Consider the following 22051-nt stretch of genomic DNA (forward strand, 5'->3'; position numbering starts at 1 on the left):
TTAAGAGCTGGGATATTGAGTTAAGAAGTGAAGAAAGTTGGTCCTTCTCTCCACTAGTCATTCTTGAGTGCACCTTGGGAGCTGCTCAGAAGATGTTATGAAGATGAATTTGAAGTTTTCTTTGTTTGTTTTTGATAGAAATTTCCACTTAACGTTTTTGGCTGCTTGGCTCAGTGACAAATTAACAAACGGCTTACTTCTAATTAAATAAAGTAATAAACCATTTTACTGATGACATTCTATTGTAGCAATTCTATAAATATTATGATAGCAGTATGAACAGAGAGCGTGCAAATACGAGAGCAATCTGTTTGAAAAACTACTTTTCTTAAAACAAAAAAAGTTAAGATTTTCTGTGTGTATGTGTGTGTTTATCTCATTTTTAGAACACAGATAGAGATTTTTAAAACTTGAGGATGTAAATTATCTGTTAAGTTTTTCGATGTTTGCTTTGTTTTCAAATTGAGGTATTTATTCTTCTGCAATTATGCAAACCATTGCAAATCACAAACTGTCGATGTACTGAAATACCACTTTAACAAAAATTAGCAGGTTTTGTTTATTTCATGTACCAGATAATTCCTTTTAAGGAATTGGCTTTGTAGACATAAAACCTATAATCTTCTTCCTTTTCAAGAAGAAACCCACATCTCTCCATTCTTTCAGCTCTGTTAATGAAAGAAGGTGGAGTATTTTTTTTTTTTTTTTGTAATTAGCTCAATATTGATTTTGAGTAATAGTTTTTTTTAGCATTAGGTCCCTGATTCAGTCTAGCTTGTCAGTGCTCATTGATAACATGTATTTCTAAATTGCAGGGATGCCATTTATTGAGCACTTTACCACCTGTCAGTAGCTGTGCCTTAGCAACTTTATCTCTTATTATATTTAATTCTCACAAGAACAATGAAATGTAAGTATTATTTCCAGCATTCTACAGATTTTGAACCTGAAGCTTAGAGTTAATAAATACATTCCAGGTCGTACAACTAATAAATTTCAAAGCCAAATTTCAATCCCAGAACTCCTAAACTTTAACACTAATCACTGCGTTATAGTCTTGTGCTTCATTTGTTCGCTTAGTCATTCATTCAACAAATATTTATTAAGCACCTATTATGTGCTAGGGGTTGGAGATACAGTAGTGATCAAAGATAGACATGGTAGCTACCATCTGGAGCTTATAATCTAGCAGAGGAGACAAATGATTACTGTGAAGCATGTGTGGTCATTTCCACGAGCAGGGCAGTACACGGTGACAGAGAGCACTGGGTGAGCTGAATCAGCCACACAGCTAACCCCATCTTGGGGGTCAGAATAGACTTTCAGAGCAAGACAGATGTAAGCTGGGACCGGAGAAGTATCTTGAAATTGAGTAGGTAGACGGAACAATGTTTCTCAAAAGTTGGGAGGTGAGGAGGAGCATGGTGGAGTAAAGGAAATAGAGGAAGTAAAGAAAACAGAATACCTTAGTATGCAGGTTCCAAGGTAGGTGGTAACAGAGCAAACCAACATCTAGTCAAAGGTCAGTCATTATGAGAGTTTGGACTTTGTTTTAAAGGCAGTGGGAGACATTGAAGTACCATAGGCAGGATAATGAAATGATCACTCTGGTCCTAAACTACTCTCTCTCTCTCTCTGGAGAATGCATTAGAGGTGTAAGATCAGAGGTGGAAAGACCTTGCAGTGAATCAGATGATAGGTGATGGCTTGGTGTTGGGAGGGAGAAAATTGGATAGGTTTCAGAGATGTTTAGGGGTGGACTTGAAAAACTGTATAATCAACTCGAATCTTGGAGGAGGAGTCAAGAATGACTTCCAGATTTCTGCCTTGAGCAAATGATGAAGGGAACTGATATAGGAAAAACCAGCCGTCTGTGGAAAGGCTAAGTTCAGTTTTAGACAGAGAAATTACTTGATGTAGATGAATGCATTTGATTTGTCGGAAGTCTTTGGCCACCACATGGAGTGGCCGTGTTGTGGCAGCACTCAGATTCCAGCAAGCAGATAAGTGCAGGAGAGGCAAGGATGTTAGGACACTGAGTATGTAGTATGAGTTCATGAGATGAAGTATTAGCTAGAGCAGAAGATAGACTTGGGTGAGAGCTAAAGGGTGGTCTTGTGTGTGTATCTCTATTGTGTGTGGAATAATCAAGAACTGGTAGACAGTAGAAGCTGAAGAAGAAGGAAAGGAAGGTGATTTTGAGGGCATCAGGCTCCTGAGGAGATAAAGAACGCTGCTGGAGGGTGTCAGTTTGTACCAGAAGAGAGATCTCCTTCTCTGAGTCCAGAGTGGGAATAGTAAAAGTGGATGTGGGTGTACCTGAATTTGGGGTAGGTGAAGAAAGGAAGACAGGAGTCTGGTGAACTTGAATTTTAGGCATTTCCCACCTAATGGCTGCGTGTTTCTTTGGCCTAAGAAAATAGTCTTTGCATTTTTGAGCAAAAATAATTTATGTTAGGGTAAACATATTAAAAATGATAGTTAAAATGAGGTTAGTTCTTTCACATTTTAAAATTTATCTGCCTTTTCAAATTCCTAAATTTTATGCCAGAACCATAAGCCATTGTAATTGTATAGTGCCACTTTGGCCCCCAAAGGCAACAATTTAAAGATATCTTTTCCAAAAAAAAGTTTATAAAAAGTTACAATATTTTTAAAATTAGGCAAATATAGTATAAGTTATCTTAATTTGATTACACTCTGTTTTCAAATGCTTGTATTTTCACATTTACCCTCAATTTGTCAATATAGAATATTTTATCTGTATTTAAATACCCTTGATCCTATATTTATGATGTTTGGCTATGAAATAAATAGATGATTTGGCACTTACCGCTTAGCGCTTGCAAAAAAAAAAAAATTAGTTCCTAAATAGGCAATTTTTAGTGTTTCTATTAGTGGAGCTTCTCGTCTAAAGTCTAATGAGCACTCCTTTATTCATCTGCCAGCCTTGAATGTATGGAGCCATTTTAATGGTAACTACGTACCCGGGTATATTGGTTTTCTAGGACTGCCCTAATAAAATACGGCAAATTGGGTGGCTTATAAGAATTCAAATGGATTGTTTCACAGTTCTGGAGGCTGGGAGTCCAAGATCAGAGTGTCAGACATGTTGCTTCCATCAGAGGCTTTGAGGAAGAATCTGTTCCATGCCTCTCTCCCAGCTTCTGGTAGCTCCAAGAGTTCCTTGGCTTACAGCTGCAGCATCATATGGTGTCCTTCCTCTGTCTCCTTGTCTCTGTCTCTTCTCCTCTTTCATAAAGACCCAACTCATATAGGATTAGGACCCACTCTACTCCGGTAGGAGTCCTGGTGGCAAAGTTGTTAAGAGCTTGGCTGTTAACCAAAAGGTCAGCAGTTCAAATCCACCAGCCACTCCTTGGAAACTCTATGGGGCATTTCTACTCTGTACTATAGGGTTGCTATGAGTCCGAATCGACTCAACAGCAACGAGTTTGGTAAGTTTTTGGGCTACTCCAGTATAAACTCATGTTAACCTAACTAATAACATCTCAAAGACTCTATTTCCGAACAGGGTCACATTCACAGGTGCAGGGGTTATGTCTTCAACATATGTTTTGGGGGGACACAATCCAATCCGTAACACCAGGGTGGACAGTGGACATTTTAAATACTGTCTTTGAGATGGCCTCAGGCATGATATAAACATCTCCTCACTTTTTAGAAGAACTGAAGGGAAAAAAAAGCATCATAAAAATTTTATTTAGGTTCCATTAAGAGCATATTTTGTTTTAATACTGTTAGATTCATATACTCCTTTAAAAGGACCGCTTAATTTTCTTTTTTTTAAAATCCATGCTAATGATGACTTTGATTGACATCTTCATAGTCATAAAATATCTTTTTAGTGGTTGCGTTCATTTTCTTCCATTGTTTTTCCACTGATAGTGCTGAAAACTAACATGGGAACACTTTCTGAATTGAATTTCACTTCTGTTTCCTTGTACACATTTCGGTGGGATTATTAATGAACTAAATGGAGTCCCTGAGTGGGACAGATGGTTAAGAGCTCAACTACTAGCCAACCTGTTGGTAGTTTGAACCCACCCAAAGGCGCCTTAGAAGACAGGCCAGGCAATCTGCTTCTGAAAGGTCACAGCCTTGAAAATCCTGTGGAGCAGTTCTACCCTGCACACACAGGGTAGCCATGAGTCAGAATCAATTCGACAGCAACTAACAACAACATTAATGAACTAAGATAAGAAGATAAAGGAGAGAAGAGGAAAAAAGTAAATGTAATAACGCACACCAGAAATTATTCTTTAGTTGTTTTTCTGAAGCAATGTTAATTGTTAATGGTAAGCATACTGATAAGTTATTTATTTCCAAATATACAGTAAAAGACTGTAAAGGAAAATCATCATTTAAAAATGAATAGCATTTATTTATTAATAGCCAGTAACCAGTTGTTGTAGACCTTACCTCATATGGTGCTAACAGGTAATGCACTCAGCTGCTAACCAAAAGATTGTAGGTTCGAATCCACCCAGAGGTGCCTCAGAAGAAGGGCCTAGCAATCTCTTCCAAAAAATCAGCCGTTGAAAAGCCTATGGAGTACAGTTCTACTCTGACACACACTGGGTCGCCAATTTAATAGAGTGTATTAATTTATTGTTAACATGGATATAACATGCAAAGTTAACTATGCAGATTAATAAACATTTTAGTAGTATTTATCAAAGTTCTGTCTTTTAGAAATTTTATTTATTCGTAATGTATTCATGCATTTGTTCAACAAATATATTTTAATGCTTTTTACACGCTAGGCAATATTCTAGGTGCTGAGATTACAACAGTGAACAAAACCGAAAAAAATTATCCCTCATATTATGGAGTTTACATGCCAATGGTAGAGAGAGTCAGTAAGGAAGATGAATCAGCTGTTCTGTGTAGAATAGACTGAAGTGGGGGCAAGGGCAGAAGGAGAGAGATAAATTAGGAGATTATTGCAGTCATCCAGGCAGGAGAACGATGAGTTAGACCAGGGTGGTAGCAGTGGAGGTGGTAAGAAGTGGTTGGATTCTGGATGAATTTTGAAAAGAAAGCCAGCAAGACTTGTTGATGGATCAGATATGGGGTGTGAGCAAAAGAGAGGAGTCCAGGATAATCCCAAGTTTATAGTGGATAAGTAACTTGGACACTTGAGTCAGCATCTTTTATATTATATAGTGAAAATAATTCTATAACATGAAAATTGCTAAGAGCAGCATTTTCCTAGCAGATTTAAAGCTGGGTTGGATGGTAGTTATTACCAAGGTTACCTTTGGGATGTCTATTCTCAATTGGATTAACTAATTAAGGAAGTGGAAATAATTATACTTTCTGTCACAGGAAGCAACAGAGAACGGGAATTGTTTTCCCACCTGCCAAGTAGTGGTGGAAAATTATCACAATAGTGCTTTCATAAAGGGATTGAAAGAGAAACAGGTTACCCATAAAATTTTAAAATAATGTCATCTTGTTTCTAGAGATAATCTGGAATATCTAATTTTCTTAATAAAATGACAAGACATTTTAGACATGAAATCGTTTTGTTGGCTACTAACAGTGATTATAATCGTGATTTTATTCATCTGGTCCAAGGTGACTTTGGCATTTTTAAGCATTTTGTGTGGTGGCCTCTTGGCCAGCCTTTGGTATTGTTCCATATCTGCTGGTCAACCTCTCTTCCCTTTCCACTCCTCTTTATTCCTGTTGTGTAGTATGTTGCTCCCACCCATCAGATAACCATCAGAGCATACAGAAACTCTAGACTGGTTCTGGAGTGGGATTTTTCTCCATCTGCTCTCCCACAGCCAGTGAAATATTTCCTACTTGAAACTTGTATAAGCAAGAAGTAGTGACTTTTCTGGTTCTAGAAGTGATGCGCCATTCTGTTTCAGAGGTTTTGAGGATGATAGTTTCCAATATGGAGTTTACATATATTTCCTTGAGGACCAGTTCTTGCTTTAGAACCTCCCTACACTCTGCCCAGAAAGCAGTTTTTTGGATATCTCAGGTCACGATCATGCCTCACGTCCAGCAAACCTGACTGTGCTCAAGCAGTGTGTGTGTCTACACTAGAGTAAATAGTTACCTATGGCATGTGCTTTTCCTTTAGGCCTTTCAGTTCAGCTTTATGGCCATCACTGGGTATCCAGCAATCACAATTCTGAGACTCTAAGATATGTGTTTTGTACCATATTTCACACAATATAAGTTTTTTTTGCCATCTTTTCATGAATCAAAATATGAAAACAGGTGGTGGGTAAGGGTTAAATATGTACTGGTGCTTAGAGACTAGAAAAAAATGGCACAAATCATTCACACACACAGAATGTTAGAGAATAGGTTATTTTTCAAAAATACAGGAAATGGTCAATCAAAATTGTGTGAGAGATAGCTGTGCTTTCCCAGATATCATGAAGTTCAGAAAGAAACTTTTGATATCCTGTAAGTATTAAGAGAAAGGGAATGAATCTCCTTACACCTGCATTCAAGGGCCTGCTGTGGCAAAATAAAGGGAGGGGGAAAGAGGGAACAGGGAATGACACTGTGTGGAATCTGTTCCACTCATGTGTTTACTCCCAAGAAGGATGTAGCCAGGCAATGCCAAGTCCTCAGCACCTGAACCCATGGCTGTCGAGTCAATTCTGACTCACAGTCACCCTGTAGGACAGAGTAGGACTGCCTCATAGGGTTTCCAAGGCTGTCATCTTTGCAGAAGCAGATTGCCACATCTTTTTCCCGTGGAGCAGCTGGTGGGTTCGAACCACGAACCTTTTGGTTAGCAGCCATGCTGCTTAACCACTGCACCACCAGGGCTCTTTCCTCAGCACCTGATGTATGTGCATTTTCTCTGTGCTTCTAGAGTGCTAGAGACCAGGGCAACTCGCTTAGAGTTAGACTTTAGGGTTTAAACCTGTTTGGAGGAGAGCAACCTCAGAGGTGGAGTACCTCTTTCTCTTCCCATTCTTTCCTATCTTCCTCTCCCCTCTCCCAGTCAGGATGTCCCATTCTTTGAACCACCTCAGAAAAGCATGAATACCACCTCAGAAAAGCATGAATACGTTTTTATTCTACTGTTTACCCCTTGTGTTGAATTGATTCTGACTCATGGTGAACCCATGTGTTGCAGAGTAGGACTGCTCCATAGGGTTTTGTTGTCTGGAATCTTTACAGAAGCAGTTTTCCAGGCCTTTCTTCCATGGTGCCGCTGGGCAAGTGAATTGCCAACCTTTAGGTGAGCAGCCAATCGCAAACGGCTTGTGCCACCCAGGCTCCTTTCATTAGTAGTCAAGCACAAACTCTGTACACCACCCAGGGACTTTAGTCCACTGTAGAACATAACTAATTATGACTGGTAGGGCTAAGGAAGAATATAATTTTCCCAGATACCACAAAAAAAAGTCTTATAATTCTCCATTAATAATAATAAAAAAAAGAATTGTGGTCTTGAAAAGTGCTGGATAGATTTCTATCTAGTGCTTGAAACTGCAAATTGGTGTGTAATAGGAACAGAATCACATTATCTTTATTGTCCATCCAGTTGGGCTCCAATCACTTACCCTCATTTCTCCCTCTTCGTTTTGGCCACCAGCACCATGAACTGCAGCCTATCAAAGTAATTACATGGGCCCTGTAAGTATTTATATAGAAGACAGGGGAAACATTTTAGCTGAAAGGTTTTCTATTAAAGCATGGCTGTTTCTAGAAATAAGTGTCAAGGGTGAGGCAGTCACAACAGTGAAGGTCTCCACTTGTTGATGGTTTGTTATAAACTAATACCTTATGCAAAATGGAATGGCAGAACTCCTCCAATATTTGCTAAGATTTTTGGTGTGTTTTTTTTTGATAAATAGAGGTGTTTTATTGGTGTCACACAATGTTTACATTATATGCAATTGGACAGAGCTTATAGAAATATAAAGATCATTCTCTAATATTTATTTTTGCCAGTTCTTAGTGGTAAGAAATTTATTGTTTCCCTCTTTTACTGGCTGGTATATTAAATGCTTCACTACATAATGCTAGGTTCTGTAATTCAGTGTGTTCAAAATATTATGGCTGCATTTTATAAATTGAATTGACATGAATATTTTTATTTTGAAATGTAATATTTTTCCCCAATTTCTGCTTAGTCACTAATAGCCATCAAACTACAGTTTTTGACTTTGTGTGGAAAGGAACTGGTAGTAATAGTGTGTTTCCCTCTGTAAGAAACATTATTAGAAATAATTTTTGCATCATCATGTTATTTGTGCATATCTCTAAGATTCCAAAAGGTATTTTCAAATAAGCTTCAGATGTCCCTGTTGAATGTGCTTCTTTTGGTATCTACATGTTTACTGCCAACAAGTGCTAAGCACGGGGCCAGGTATTCGGTACGTAAAGATAATCCAACTTCATCCTTGTCCTCAAGAAACCTTGTGATCTGAGTGCCTGGGGACACTGATTATTGTAAGTAACTATCTATGTTGCAAGATGATCATACAATCTGGATGACTGACCTAGAAGGACAGAAAAGGAGATTAATTTGAGTTAGAGAGTTGAAAAAGATTCCATATGAACTGAGACCACGCATTTGCTAAGTGGAGAAAGAGGAGAATGAGGATATTCTAGGTATATGTGTTCTTGAAATAAAAACCACCTGCTCTTCTTTTCCATGCACAGAGTAGAAACTTCATCCATTCATTCAAAAAGTATTTAATGAGTTTCGACTGGAAACAAGATGTGCAAACACTTACTATGTCTGCATGGTATTACATTCTGTGGACTTCCTAGAACCTGGAGAAGATTTCTCATCACCCAGAGTGTACATACCACAGTTCAAGAGCCATCAGTACGGGCATAGGGCCTACAAAGATAAAATTTTTTAAACAACTGCATTCATTCAGTCAGTCAGTCAACAATATTTATTGAGTGGCTGCCATGAGTACTCATCCATGTTCAGGAGAGGATACTACCTGGATGGAAAGATTCAAGATTCATTTGCTTCTCTGGTCAAAATTTTATAAAGAGCAAAGGACTCAGGAATGAGATTGGTCAATGGCCAGAGTTAGGAAGAAAGGAGAAAGACAAAGAAAAGAGACCTGTGAACCAAGCAGGCTGGTCAAAAAAGTTTGGAGAGGAACAAATCAAGGAAAGGATGGTATCAACAATGCTCAAGGTAGAGACGCCAATGGGCTCCTGAACAGTCTGAGTCACTGCTGATCTGAAGACTGGTTCCATGAGCGTCAGGGAGGGAGCAGCTGGACGGGAACAGGAAGCATGTGCGACACTAGTAGAAATACAAGCGGAGAAAAATGAGAGGCAGAAGTGTGGTCAAGAGAAAATGTTCTTCAAACCGGCACAGACCTGTGCATGTTTAAAGGCAGAATGCATGGATGCAGATATTTTATAATTTTTTGGTGTCAGATTTCTTGGAACTTCTTATTATTTCATGAAAAATTACTGCTTTGTTTATTTTTCTTTAGATATCTAGTTCAAAACAACATATGGAAAAGTACATTTATATTTGTTAACTGATTATATCAAATACTTATGAGATTTTTCCTCCTTATTTCACATTATTTAAATTATTAGGATTATAAATGAATATTTTGCATGACAAATGGACCATACTTTTAATGATTATGTATAGCTAATAAAAGAAATTTGATTTTGATTACACTAAATAGTTTTTCTTGGAATACTCACTTTATTCTGAATAATTTCATTTACATGTTTAGCATATAAACTCATTATTACATTTTTGCAATTTCAGTAATATATACTACAAATCAACCACTCATCTGTCAGTTTGTTTTACTGTGGTGGCTTGCATATGTCACTGTGATGCTGGAAGCTATGCCACTGGTATTTCAAATACTAGCAGGGTCACCCTTGGTGGACAGGTTTCAGTGGAGCTTCCAGGCAAAGTCAGACTAGGAAGAAGGACCTGGTAATCTACTTCTAAAATAATTGGCTGGTGAAACCTTATGAATAGCAGTGGAACACTGTCTGATATAATGCCAGAAGATGAGCCCCTCAGGTTGGAAGGCACTCAAAATACTCCTCAAAGTAGAGTTTACCTTAATGACATGGATGGAGTCAAGCTTTTCGGAATTCATTTGCTAATGTAGCACAACTCAAAATTAGGAGAAACAGCTACAAATATCCATTAATAATCAAATGTGGAGTGCACGAAGTATGAATCTAGGAAAATCAAAAGTTGTCAAAATGAAACAGAACACATAAAGATCAATATCCTAGGCATTAATGAGCTGAAAGTGTTGAAAAGCAAGGATGTAACTTGGAGTACTAAGTTGCACCTAACCCAGGCCATGGTATTTTCAGTCACCTCATGTGCATGCTAAAGCTGGATAATGAGTAACGAAGACCAAAGAATTGATGCCTTTGTAGTATGGTATTGACGAAGAATACTGAATATAGCATAGTCTGCCAGAAGAATGAACAAATATTTCTTGGAACTAGTACAGCCAGAATGCTCCTTAAAAGTCAGGATCATCATCTCTTGTACTTTGGACATGTTATCAGGAGAGACCAGTCCCTGGAGAAGGACATCATGCTTGGTAAAGTGGAGGGTCAGCGAAAAGAGGAAGACCTCAGCAAGATGGACTGACACAGTGGCTGCAACAGTGGACTCAAGCATAGCAAAGATTGTGAGGATGGCACAGGACCAGACAGTTTCGTTCAGTTGTAGATAGGGTCGCTATGATTCAGAACTGACTCAACAGCACCTAACAACAGCAACAGTGAGCTGAAATGGACTGGTAATGGCCATTTTGAATTGGGTAATCATATGGACCTTCTGCTATGCCAGGAATGATGAACCGAAGAGCAATGCTGTCACATTCATCATCAAAAAGAATATTTTAAGATCTATCTTGAGGTACAACACTGTCAGTGATAGGATAATATCAATAAGCCTACAAAGAAGACCAGTTAATATGACTATTATTCAAATGTATGACCAACCACCAAGACCAAAGATGAGGAAATCGAGGATTTTTACCAACTTCTGTAGTCTGAAATTGATCGAACATGCAATCAGGATGCATTGATAATTACTGGTGACTGGAATGAGAAAGTTGGAAACAAAGAAGGAGGATCAGTAGTTGGAAAATATGGCCTTGGGGATAGAAACGATGCTGGAGATCACGATAGAATTTTGCAAGACCAACAACTTCTTCAGTGCAAATACCTTTTTTCACCCACATAAATGTTGACTATTCACATGGACCTCGCAGATGGAATACACAGGAATCAAATGGACTACATCTGTGGAAATTGACAGTGGAAAAGCTCAATATCATCAGTCAGAACAAAGCCAGGTGCCAACTGCAGAACAGACCATCAATTGCTCATATGCAAGTTCAAGGTAAGCTGAAGAAAATTAGAACAAGTCCATGAGAGCCAAAGTATGACCTTGAGTATATCCCACCTGGATTTAGAGACCATCTCAAGAGTAGATTTGATGCATTGAATGCTAATGACTGAAGACCAGACGAGCTGTGGAATGACATCACGGACATCATACATGAAGAAAGCAAAAAGTCATTAAAAAGACAGGAAAAAAAGAAAAGACCTAAATGGATGTCAGAAGAGACTCTGAAACTTGCTCTTGAACGTCGAGAAGCTAAAGTGAAAGGAAGAAATGATGAAGTAAAAGAGCTGAACAGAAGATTTCAAAGGGCAGCTTAAGAAGACAAAGTAAAATATTAAAATGAAACGTGGAAAGACCTGGAGTTAGAAAACAAAAAGAGAAGAACATGCTTGGCATTTCTCCAGCTGAAAAAACTGAAAAAAAAGTTCAAGCCTCGAGTTGCAATATTGAAGGATTCTATGGGCAAAAAATTGAACAATACAGGAAGCATCAAAAGAAGATGGAAGGAATACACAGAGACACTGTACCAAAAAGAATTGGTCGACAATAAACCATTTCAGGAGGTAGCATATAATCAAGAACCGATGGTACTGAAGGAAGAAGCCCAAGCTGCAGTGAATGCATTGGCAAAATCAAAGCTCCAGAAATTGATGGAATACCAATTGAGACATTTCAACAAACAGATGCAATGCTAGAAACACTTGCTCATCTATGCCAAGAAATTTGGAAGACAGCTACTTGGCCAACTGACTTGAAGAGGTCCACATTTGTGCCCAATCCAAAGAAAGGTGATTCAACAGAATACAGAAATTATTGAACAATATCATTAATACTCTGTGAAGTAAAATTTTGCTGAATATAATTCAAAAAGGTTGCAGCAGTACATCAACAGAGAACTGCCATAAATTCAAGCAGATTCCAAAGAGGACATGGAACGAGGGATATCATTACTGATGTCAAATGGATCTTGGCTGAAAGCAGAGAATACCAGAAAGATGTTTACCTGTGTTTTGTTGACTATGCAAAGTCATCCCACTGTGTGGATCATAACAAATTATGATTGTTATGTGACCAATGGGAATTCCAGAACACTTAATTGTGCTCATGCTGAACCTGTATATAGACTAAAGGCAGCCATTTGAACAGAACAAGGGATACTGTGTGCTTTAAAATCAGGAAAAGTGTGCATCAGGGTTGTATCCTTTCACCGTATTTAACCTTTCAAGACCCATTTACTTTCTGCTTTGAAGTTTTTTGTTGATACCATGTGTTTTCATTAATGGAAGCATGCTGAGTCACTGAGGATGTTTAAATTTTTGGTTGGTATGGAGCCCTGGTTGTGCAGTGGTCAAGAGCTTGGCTGCTAACCAAAAGTCAGCAGTTTGAATCCACAAGCTGCTCCTTGGAAACACTGTGGGGCAGTTCTACTCTGTCCTATAGGTTCACTATGAATTAGAATTGACTTGATGGCAGCGGGTTTTTTTTTTTTTTGGGAATATGGATTTTGAGAAATATTATGTGGGAGTACATGTTACCTCGAAACTCAGACAGTACACTGACACATGATTTGTGTACTCCATCTGGTCCACTGGTCATGGGTGGCAGGATTTACTGAGGGGCTCATTCTGTTTAGGCACATTGGGCACCTGTGGTTTTCCAAATATCACACACACACACACACACACACATGCAAACAACAACAAAACCCACCAGGGCTCCCTAACTAACACACCAACCAAAAAAACCCTTTGCGGTCGAGGCGATTCTGACTCAAAGCGACCGTATGAGGCAGAGTAGAACTGCCCCATAGGGTTTCCAAGGAGCTGCTGGTGGATTCAAACCGCCTACCTTTTGGTTAGCAGCCGAACTCTTAAGCACTGCACCACCAGGGCTCCAACTATCACACAGGAAACCATAAATATGCTTACAAGGCTTATCTAGCTGTACAAAAGTCAAAAGAGACGAAAGTTTTACCCAGTCACACTTCTTGGATGGGCTACCTCACATTTAAGCCGGATAACCCAGCTATTTTTGCGCCAACAAACATTTCTTTCATTTTTCACCTTCATACAAATTCCCACTGGAGGGCAGCAAATACTTTCTTGGGAAAAGTAGTTGTCCCAAGAAACCTGAGAGGTGGAAAAAAGTGGATGGGCAACCATATATCCTACGAATCTTGAAAGGGTTATTTAATCTGTATATTGAGTAGACAATCAGAGAAGCTAGACTACATAAAGAAAAACAAGACATTAGGATTGGAGGAAGACTCATTAACCACCTGTGATATGTAGATGACACAACCTTGCTTGCTGAAAGTGAAGAGAACTTGAAGCACTTACTGAAAAAGATCAAAGACTACAGCCTTCAGTATGGATTAAACATAAAGGAAGCAAAAATCCTCACAACTGGACCAATAAGCAACCTCATGATAAATAGAGAAAAAATTGAAATTGTCAAGAATTTCATTTTACTTGGATCCACAATCAAGGCCCATGGAAGCAGCAGTCAAGAGATTAAACGATGCATTGCATTGGATACATCTGCTGCAAAAGACCTCTTTAAAGTGTTAAAAAGCAAAGATGTCACTTTGAGGACTAACGTACCCCTGACTCAACCCGTGGTGTTTTCAGTTGCATCATATGCATGCGAAAGCTGGACAATGAATAAGGAAGACCTAAGAAGAATTGACGCCTTTGAATTGTGGTATTGACAGAGAATATTGAATATACCATGCAGTGCCAAAAGAACAAACAAATCTGTCTTGGAAGAAGCACAGCCAGAATGCTCCTTAGAAGCAAGGATGGTAAGACTTTGTCTCACGTACTTTGGACATGTTATCAGGAAGGACCAGTCCCTGGAGAAGGACATCATGCTTGGTAAAGTAGAGGGTCAGCAAAAAAGAGGAAGACCCTCAACGAGATGGACTGACACAGTGACTGCAACAATGGGTTCAAACATAGTCACGATCATGAGGATGGTGCCGGACCGGGCAGTGTTTCGTTCTGTTGTACATAGGGTCACTATGAATCGAAACCAACTCAAGGGCACCTAATCACACCAACAATATAGTACAAATAAAGGAATTTTAAAAAGAAAAATTGAAAATGAAAACTGTTATTTTTGAACACGCATTTCACAGCATGAGAACAAAATGTGTTCACTTTATAAAGAGAGAAAAATGCATTTAAAGTTAGAACTGTACCATTGAGGGTCTGTAATCCCTGCAGTCATAAGAGAAATATAAATTCTCCTTGTTAGTGGTTAGAGAAAAAAAGTCACATTTCAATAAAAATCTGGTGATTAAATATCTCTAAAGAGAACATGTAAATTTTAAGATAGAGAGGTTAAACTTAGGAAGCCAGCATTAGGTCTTCAACATGATTCAGAAACTATAGAGCTTGAACACAGATGATAAATGTAAAAAAATCTGACTCTGCAAAAAATCTGTGGACTTCTGCCTCCGTTAATCATCAAAATCAGCAGAATCACTTTTTTACTTCATTCAGAGCGAAGATAGACCCTAGTTCAAGGTTTGATGAACCCAGTATATTAAGTATTTTTGTGGCCATCATTTAAATATAAATAAATAAATAGGAGCCTCCAGGAATTAAACATGGGCTTGGGCTTGTTTTTCCAGTAGTGGCAATGGACTTGCACTGATCAGTCTGTACTCTTTATGCTTATGATCCTTTGGATTCAATGCCACACTTTCAGAGAAGGTTTGCTAATCTTGCCAGGCTGTGAAACAGAAGGTAGCCAGCTAACCCACCAAAAAACCAAACCCTATGCCGTCGAGTCGTTTCTGACTCATAGCGACCCATGGGAAGATTAAATCTGTGACCTTGGCTGTGGTAACATGGTGCCCCCACAGCAGGTCACTGAGGTAGCCAGGTTACCTTGGTGAGAACATCTTCTAGAAGTGCTGCACCTTGTTAAACCCCAGCAATGGGACATCCTCAGAGTGAAATTGTCAGGTTGGTCCAGGTGGTCTGATGCACATCCCACTCTCTTTTTGGGTGCCACTTTAATCCCTTTTTTATCTTTTAGGTTGATAGTGTCCTCTTTTCCTTCCCTCAGCCCATACCATGCCACTCTTGTCAAAATCTGCTTTCTGGAAAGAAACTGGTATGCATGTTAATGAAAGCATTAAATCTCCTGAGGTTTTTGAATATTAAGTTTTATCTATTCATGGATTGTTTTTCTTCTTGCAGTTATCAACAGGTAATGCCAATCACATTCAAAATACAGAATTAAGGTATTAGAAGTTTTTTGTACAAACTTCACCACAGTGAGCAGCTAAGGCATGAGAGACAGTGATGCTATAGAGAAGCATTCTCTGAATTTATTCCTTTCTGATTTTACAGCGAAAACCCCCCATGGTGGTAGATGATCTTTTTGAAGACATGAAAGATGGTGTTAAGCTGCTTGCTCTCCTGGAGGTCCTGTCTGGGCAGAAACTGGTAAGATTTTTTTTTTTCCATGACCATCCTTGTCAAATTATTCCCATTTGGAATTTGGGAGTTGTGGGGTTGAAAATATAAAGGATACTGCCCATCAAAGAGAAAGTCCTCCTTTGTAGTTGGCAATACACAGGAAACAGTATCAGTCACTTCTGGCAGCAAGGTCTAATTTTACTTTCTTGTCCCTTTACACCCGTGGTGGATTTAAAACATTATGTATGATAACAGCAACCTTAGGAACAAGAATTAAAAAAAAAAAAAAAACTCCATCAGTGACTTAACATGGCTAATTATTGCATTTGTGTAGTACCCAGGAAGATTAGTTGCAAAGTAAGGTCTACCTCACTTGCAGTGTTTACTTTGCATTTGGAAAGGATTATTGGTCCATCTCTGTGTATTTCTAGTTCTTTATTGAAAAGTAAGCTGGAAGTCTTTTTCATGCTCTTGTTGACATCCTCCATCATCCATCCCTTGTAACAGAGCAACAGCACATTCAGAGTCATTTGTTCTTATGTGCAGAGAGCCAGCAGAGTGAAAACAACAGTGACAGTGAGCTATAAGATCCATTTTTCTGCATTACTCAAAGAATAAAGTATTTATTTTCTTACTGACTTATGCTCTCTCATTTCAGAGTAGTGGAGCAGTTAAGTAGTTTGTAAAGATAAATTGTTAATGTATGGCATTTACCATAACGGAACAAAAAGAGCTCAGGGTAGAATCTTCAGAATGATGTATAAGATGATAGATGTAGGGTCTGAAACTGGGAGTTATTATTATTATTTTTTTTTTACTCTTTCTATATTGCATCTTGGCAAGAACTGCATAATCATTATTACATGGGTAATTGAGTTTTTAAGGAGTGTTTCTGCCTGAATATACATTTCCAGGTAATTTTTTTTGTTTTGCAGGAAATCCTCAAAATAACCTTTTTAAAAGTTGTTTGGTGCAGAGTACAAACTGATAATACTTTTGTGTAAATCATGTATCTAATTTAACTCATATTGTAGCAGACATTGGTGTGCCCTGTCCGCCACTTTGGCTCACCTCTGATTTCAGCTACAGCCAAACCAAACCAAACCCATTGCCCTCGAGTCGATTCCAACTCATGGCGACCCTATAGGACAGAGTAGAACTGCCCCATAAGATTTCCAAAGAGCCACTGTGGATTCGAACCGCCAACCTTGACATTTCCCACACACCTGACAGCATTTCACCTGGAGCACTGAGAGCATGTCTCTGGGTTTCTGCTTCAGAGTTTTTATCAAGGCCACAAGTTGCACAAGGCAACCCTGAAGTGTGGGAGAGTTAATGGTCCCAAAGGAACCCTCAGTGCAGTGGGGAGTCTGTGAATAAATGCCCTGGCTTCATGTTTTTAGGAGGGACAGTTCTGAGGCATATTTTGCACATGCTTCCTGGTGTTTGTCATGGACTTTCCAGTGGAAGTCAGCCCCGTTGCCCACTGCAGTAACTAGCTCAGTAGCATACCTTTTGAATTTTTCTCCTTTTCTGTCTCATTCTACATGCATTCTCACTCCTGCTACCTGGGATTACTTCCCCAGCAAGCTACGTCCACTCAAGTCCGTGTCTCAGGCTCTGCTTTGGGGAAACTCAGAGACTTACACAAACAACTAATTTGGAAAATACAAGCATACACATGAGCTAAGTAAACTGGATCAGCATTAGGATGTGGGGGTCACTGGGCTGAAATATATATACCCTTGATTGCCTGTTATAACTGATCATCTTTATATATCCTACTGAATTAAGCTATTTACTTGAAGATTAAAGGTGCCTTCAGTACAATTTAAACACACATTTAAGAAGTATATCTATCATTCTAAGTGACAATATAATTCTGCCATTGTACTTGGCCTAATAATATATGGAAATCTTGATGGGCATTTAATTGACAAGCTAAATAATTCTAGATAAAGAACGTCTATTTGATATAAGAGTCCTGCTTCTGTTTAAGTGTCCTCCTAGTTCAGGATAACTCAGAAGCAAAGACCCATAAAGGTAGGAGGGATTTCAGAAAGAACCTAGCATCCTTATTTAACAGATGGGGGAACTGAGACACTTAAAGGCAGTTTCCAGTTTAACAGTTATTATTTATTTTCAAGATTCTGTATTATATAAAATGAAATGATTCTGAAATTATAAATAGACCTCAGCAGTCACATGTGCCTTATGGTTTGTTGTTGTTGTTAGGTGCCATCAAGTCGATTCTGACTCATAGCCACCCAATGCACAACACTGCCCGGTCCTGCGCAATCCTCACAATTGTTGTCATGCTTAAGGCCACTGTTGCAGCTACTGTGTCAATCCATCTGATTGAGGGTCTTCCTCTTCTTCACTGACCCTCCACTTTACCAAGCATGATGTCCTTCTCCAGGGACTGATCCCTTCTGATAACATGTCCAAAGTATGTGAGATGTAGTCTCGCCATCCTTGCCTCCAAGGAGCACACTGGTTGTACTTCGTACAAGACAGATTTGTTCGTTCTTTTGGCAGTCCATGGTATATTCAGTGTTCTTCTCCAACACCACAATTCAAAGGCATCAATTCTTCTTTGATCTTCCTTATTCAGCCTCCAGCTTTCACATGCATATGAGGCTATTGAAAACACCATGGCCTGGGTCAGGCACACCTTAGTCTTCAAGGTGACATCTTTGCTTTTCAACACTGCAAAGAGGTCTTTTGCAGCACATTTACCCAGTGTAATGCGTCTTTTGATTTCTTGACTGCTTCTTCCATGGGTGTTGATTGTGGATCCAAGTAAAATGAAATCCTTGACAACTTCAGTCTTTTGTCCATTTATCATGATGTTACTTATTGGTCCAGTTGTGAGGATTTTTGTTTTCTTTACAGTTGAGGTGTAATCCATACTGAAGGCTGTGGTCTTTGATCTTCATCAGTAAGTGCTTCAAGTCCTCTTCACTTTCAGCAGGCAAGGTTGTAACATCTGCATAACACTGGTTGTTAATGAGTCTTTTTCCAATCCTGATGCTCCATTCTTCTTCATATAGCCCAGCTTCTCAGATTATTTGCTCAACCTACAGATTGAATATGTATGGTGAAAGGATACAACGCTGAAGTACACCTTTCCTGACTTTAATCCACTCAGTATCTCCTTGCTCTGTTTGAATGACTGCCTCTTGATCTATGTATAGGTTCCTCTTGAGCACAGTTAAGTGTTCTGGAATTCCATTCTTTGCAGTGTTACCCATAATTTGTTATGATCCACACAGTTGAATGCCTTTGCATACTCAGTAAAACACAGGTAAACATCTTTCTGGTATTCTCTGCTTTCAGCCAGGATCCATCTGACATCAGCAATGATGACCCTGGTTGCACATCATCTTCTGAATCAGCTTGAATTTCTGTCAGTTTCCTGTCAATATACTGCTGCAGCCACTTTTGAATGATCTTCAGCAAAATTTTACTTGCATGTGATATTAATGATATTGTTAGATAATTTCCACATTCAGTTGGTTCACCTTTCTTGGGAATAAGCATAAATATGGATCTCTTCCAGTTGGTTGACCAGGTAGCTGTCTTCCAGATTTCATGGCATAGATGAGTAAACACTTCCAGCGCTGCATCTGTTTGTTGAAACATCTCAGTTGGTATTCCGTCAGTTCTTAGAGCCTTATTTTTCATCAATGCCTTCAGTGCAGCTTGGACTTCTTCCTTCTGTACCATCAGTTCCTGATCATATGCTACCTCCTGAAGTGGTTGAACATCAACCAGTTCTTTTTGGTATAGTGACTCTGTGTATTCCTTCCATCTTCTTTTGATGCTTCCTGAGTGGTTTAATATTTTCCTGGTAGAATCCTTCAATATTGCCGCTCGAAGCTTGAATTTTTTCTTCAGTTCTTTCAGCTTGAGAAATGCCGAACATATTCCTCCCTTTTGGTTTTCTATCTCCAGGTCTTTGCACATGTCATTATAATACTTTACTTTGTCTTCTTAAGCTGCCCTTTGAAATCTTCTGTTCAGCTCTTTTACTTCATCATTTCTTCCTTTCGCTTTAGCTACTCTACATTCAAGAGCAAGTTTCAGAGTCTCTTCTGACGTCCATTTTGGTCTGTTCTTTCTTTCCTATCTTTTTAATGACCTCTTGTTTTGTTCATGTATGATATCCTTGATGTCATTCCACAACTCATCTGGTCTTCTGTCATTAGTATTCAGTGCGTCAAATCTATTCTTGAGATGGTCTCTAAATTCAGGTGGGATATACTCAAGGACGTACTTTGGCTCTCATGGACTTGTTCTAATTTTCTTCAGTTTCAACTTGAACTTGAATATGAGCAATTGATGGTCTGTTCCACAGTCATTATGGTTCGGGATCATAATAATAAAGCATTATTTAAAAGAATGAGCATCCTAGACATTGTTGTAGAGCTTTTCAAAGGGAGAATGCAGGCAGAAGTGTTTCCCTCGGAGTGTTAACACTTTCAAGACTTCTATAATCACCTCATGGGAAGAACTCTATTAAGAACATTATACTTACCACAAGGATTCACGTAACCCAGAACCCCGGCTCTGACCAGGATCATCTGGAAAATATGGCCATATGGCTTAGTTATCCCCTTTACTGCCAGCATCTCAGGGGAAGGGTGCAATCTATATATCCTAGTCCCTTTTAGTAGCCTACTGTGACTCTCTTATCTATGATTTTATTTAAGATCTTAGGGAATTTTTACTTTCAAAATTACTATTGTTGGATTTCTCTACATCCATTGATTATTAGTTTTGGAACATTTGCTCTTTCAATGCATCGGTGATGGCATATCTTTAAAACAAACAAACCAGGGCTGTTGAGTTCAGCTCATAGCAGCCAGAGAGGTCAGGGTAGAACTGCCCCACTGGGTGTCGAAGGCTGTAATATTTATGGAAGCAGACTGCCACATCTTTCTCCCATGGAGTGGCTGGTGGATTTTAACCCCAACCTTTCACTTAGCAGCTAAGTGCTTAACCACTGCACCACCAGGAATCCTTGACAAAAACAAAGATAAGTGAGATATGGTCTGTGACTTCAAAGAGTTTGCGTTCTAATAGGGAAGATCATTACACATGTGCCTTATGGTTAAGGTTAGGGCAGGTCAATTTGTGTAAAAATAGATGCAAATATGCAATGGAACAAAACAGTAGAGATTTATATCTTGCTCACCTAACTAACACAACTCTGAAGAAGAGTACAGAGAATATTTGCCCTAATAACCTCAGGTCTTAAAATGAAGCTATATCATTTAAGACAGCATGGTACAAAGATGGACAGACTGACAAGTGCAACAGAGTCCATAAACAACCAAGGCATGTATGTAAAGGTAGATGTAAGATTGGGGGTGGGTGGGTAGGGGTGAGTGAGATGGAACAGAAAAATAGTATATCCTAATAGAAAAAAATGAAATCAATTCTTATCACATGGCCTATAAAAAAATAAAATACACATGGACTAAAGACCTAATGTCAAAAACAAACTTTCAGCTTTTAGTAGAAAATATTAGTGAATATCTTTTAGAGCTTGGGTTAGGGAAAATTACTCAATAAGACACAAAAAATATTGACTATGAAATAAAAGATTTATGTTTTTGACTGTATTAAAATTAAGAATATTTAAAGAAAGTGACAAAAGAAGCTACAAACTGGTTGAAAATGTTAAAAATTCATGTTGTAAAAGTATTAAGAAAGGACTATATCAAGAATATATAAAGCACATCTACAAAACATTAAGGATACAAACAAACCAATAGAAAAGGTAGGCAAGAAACTTGAACAGGTATTTCACAGAAGAAACATACCTTACCAATGAACAGATGAAGAGATGTTCAGATAATTGTTGATCAGAACAATGCAATGAAAACCACAATAAAAGACCACTTTATATACATTTAATTAATTGAAAACAAAAATCTGTCAATATCATGTGTTGAACAGGATATAGAGTTACAGGATTGTTTTCGCATTGCTGATGAGAATGAAAAGTTTGGCGTTATTTCATAAATTCAAATGTCACACTCAAATGTCTGACCCAGCAGTTCCATTGTTAGGTATAAAGAGAAACTCTTTATACTTGTACAAAATATGAGATGTACAAGAATGATCATATAAGCATAGGACACAATAGCAAAAATCTTGAAATAACCATTATTCACATCAGAATAAGAGTAGATAAATGGCAAATAGCTTTCAAAATGAA

The 22051-nt window shown here is 38.5% G+C and overlaps 1 protein-coding gene across 16 annotated transcripts in view; it reads left to right on the top strand.

Annotated features, from left to right (window-relative positions):
- SYNE1 (spectrin repeat containing nuclear envelope protein 1) overlaps nt 1-22051 on the top strand; it is a 540309-nt gene that overhangs the window by 109285 nt on the left and 408973 nt on the right. For all 16 annotated transcript variants that reach the window (XM_023728949.1, XM_004368822.3, XM_023728947.1 and 13 more), the window contains exon 4: nt 15754-15849. In XM_023728949.1, the coding sequence (XP_023584717.1) occupies nt 15754-15849 (96 nt within the window). The remainder of the gene's footprint in view (nt 1-15753; nt 15850-22051) is intronic.

Source organism: Trichechus manatus, unplaced genomic scaffold, assembly GCF_000243295.1.
Source record: "Trichechus manatus latirostris isolate Lorelei unplaced genomic scaffold, TriManLat1.0 scaffold00002, whole genome shotgun sequence".
Classification (NCBI taxonomy): domain Eukaryota; kingdom Metazoa; phylum Chordata; class Mammalia; order Sirenia; family Trichechidae; genus Trichechus; species Trichechus manatus.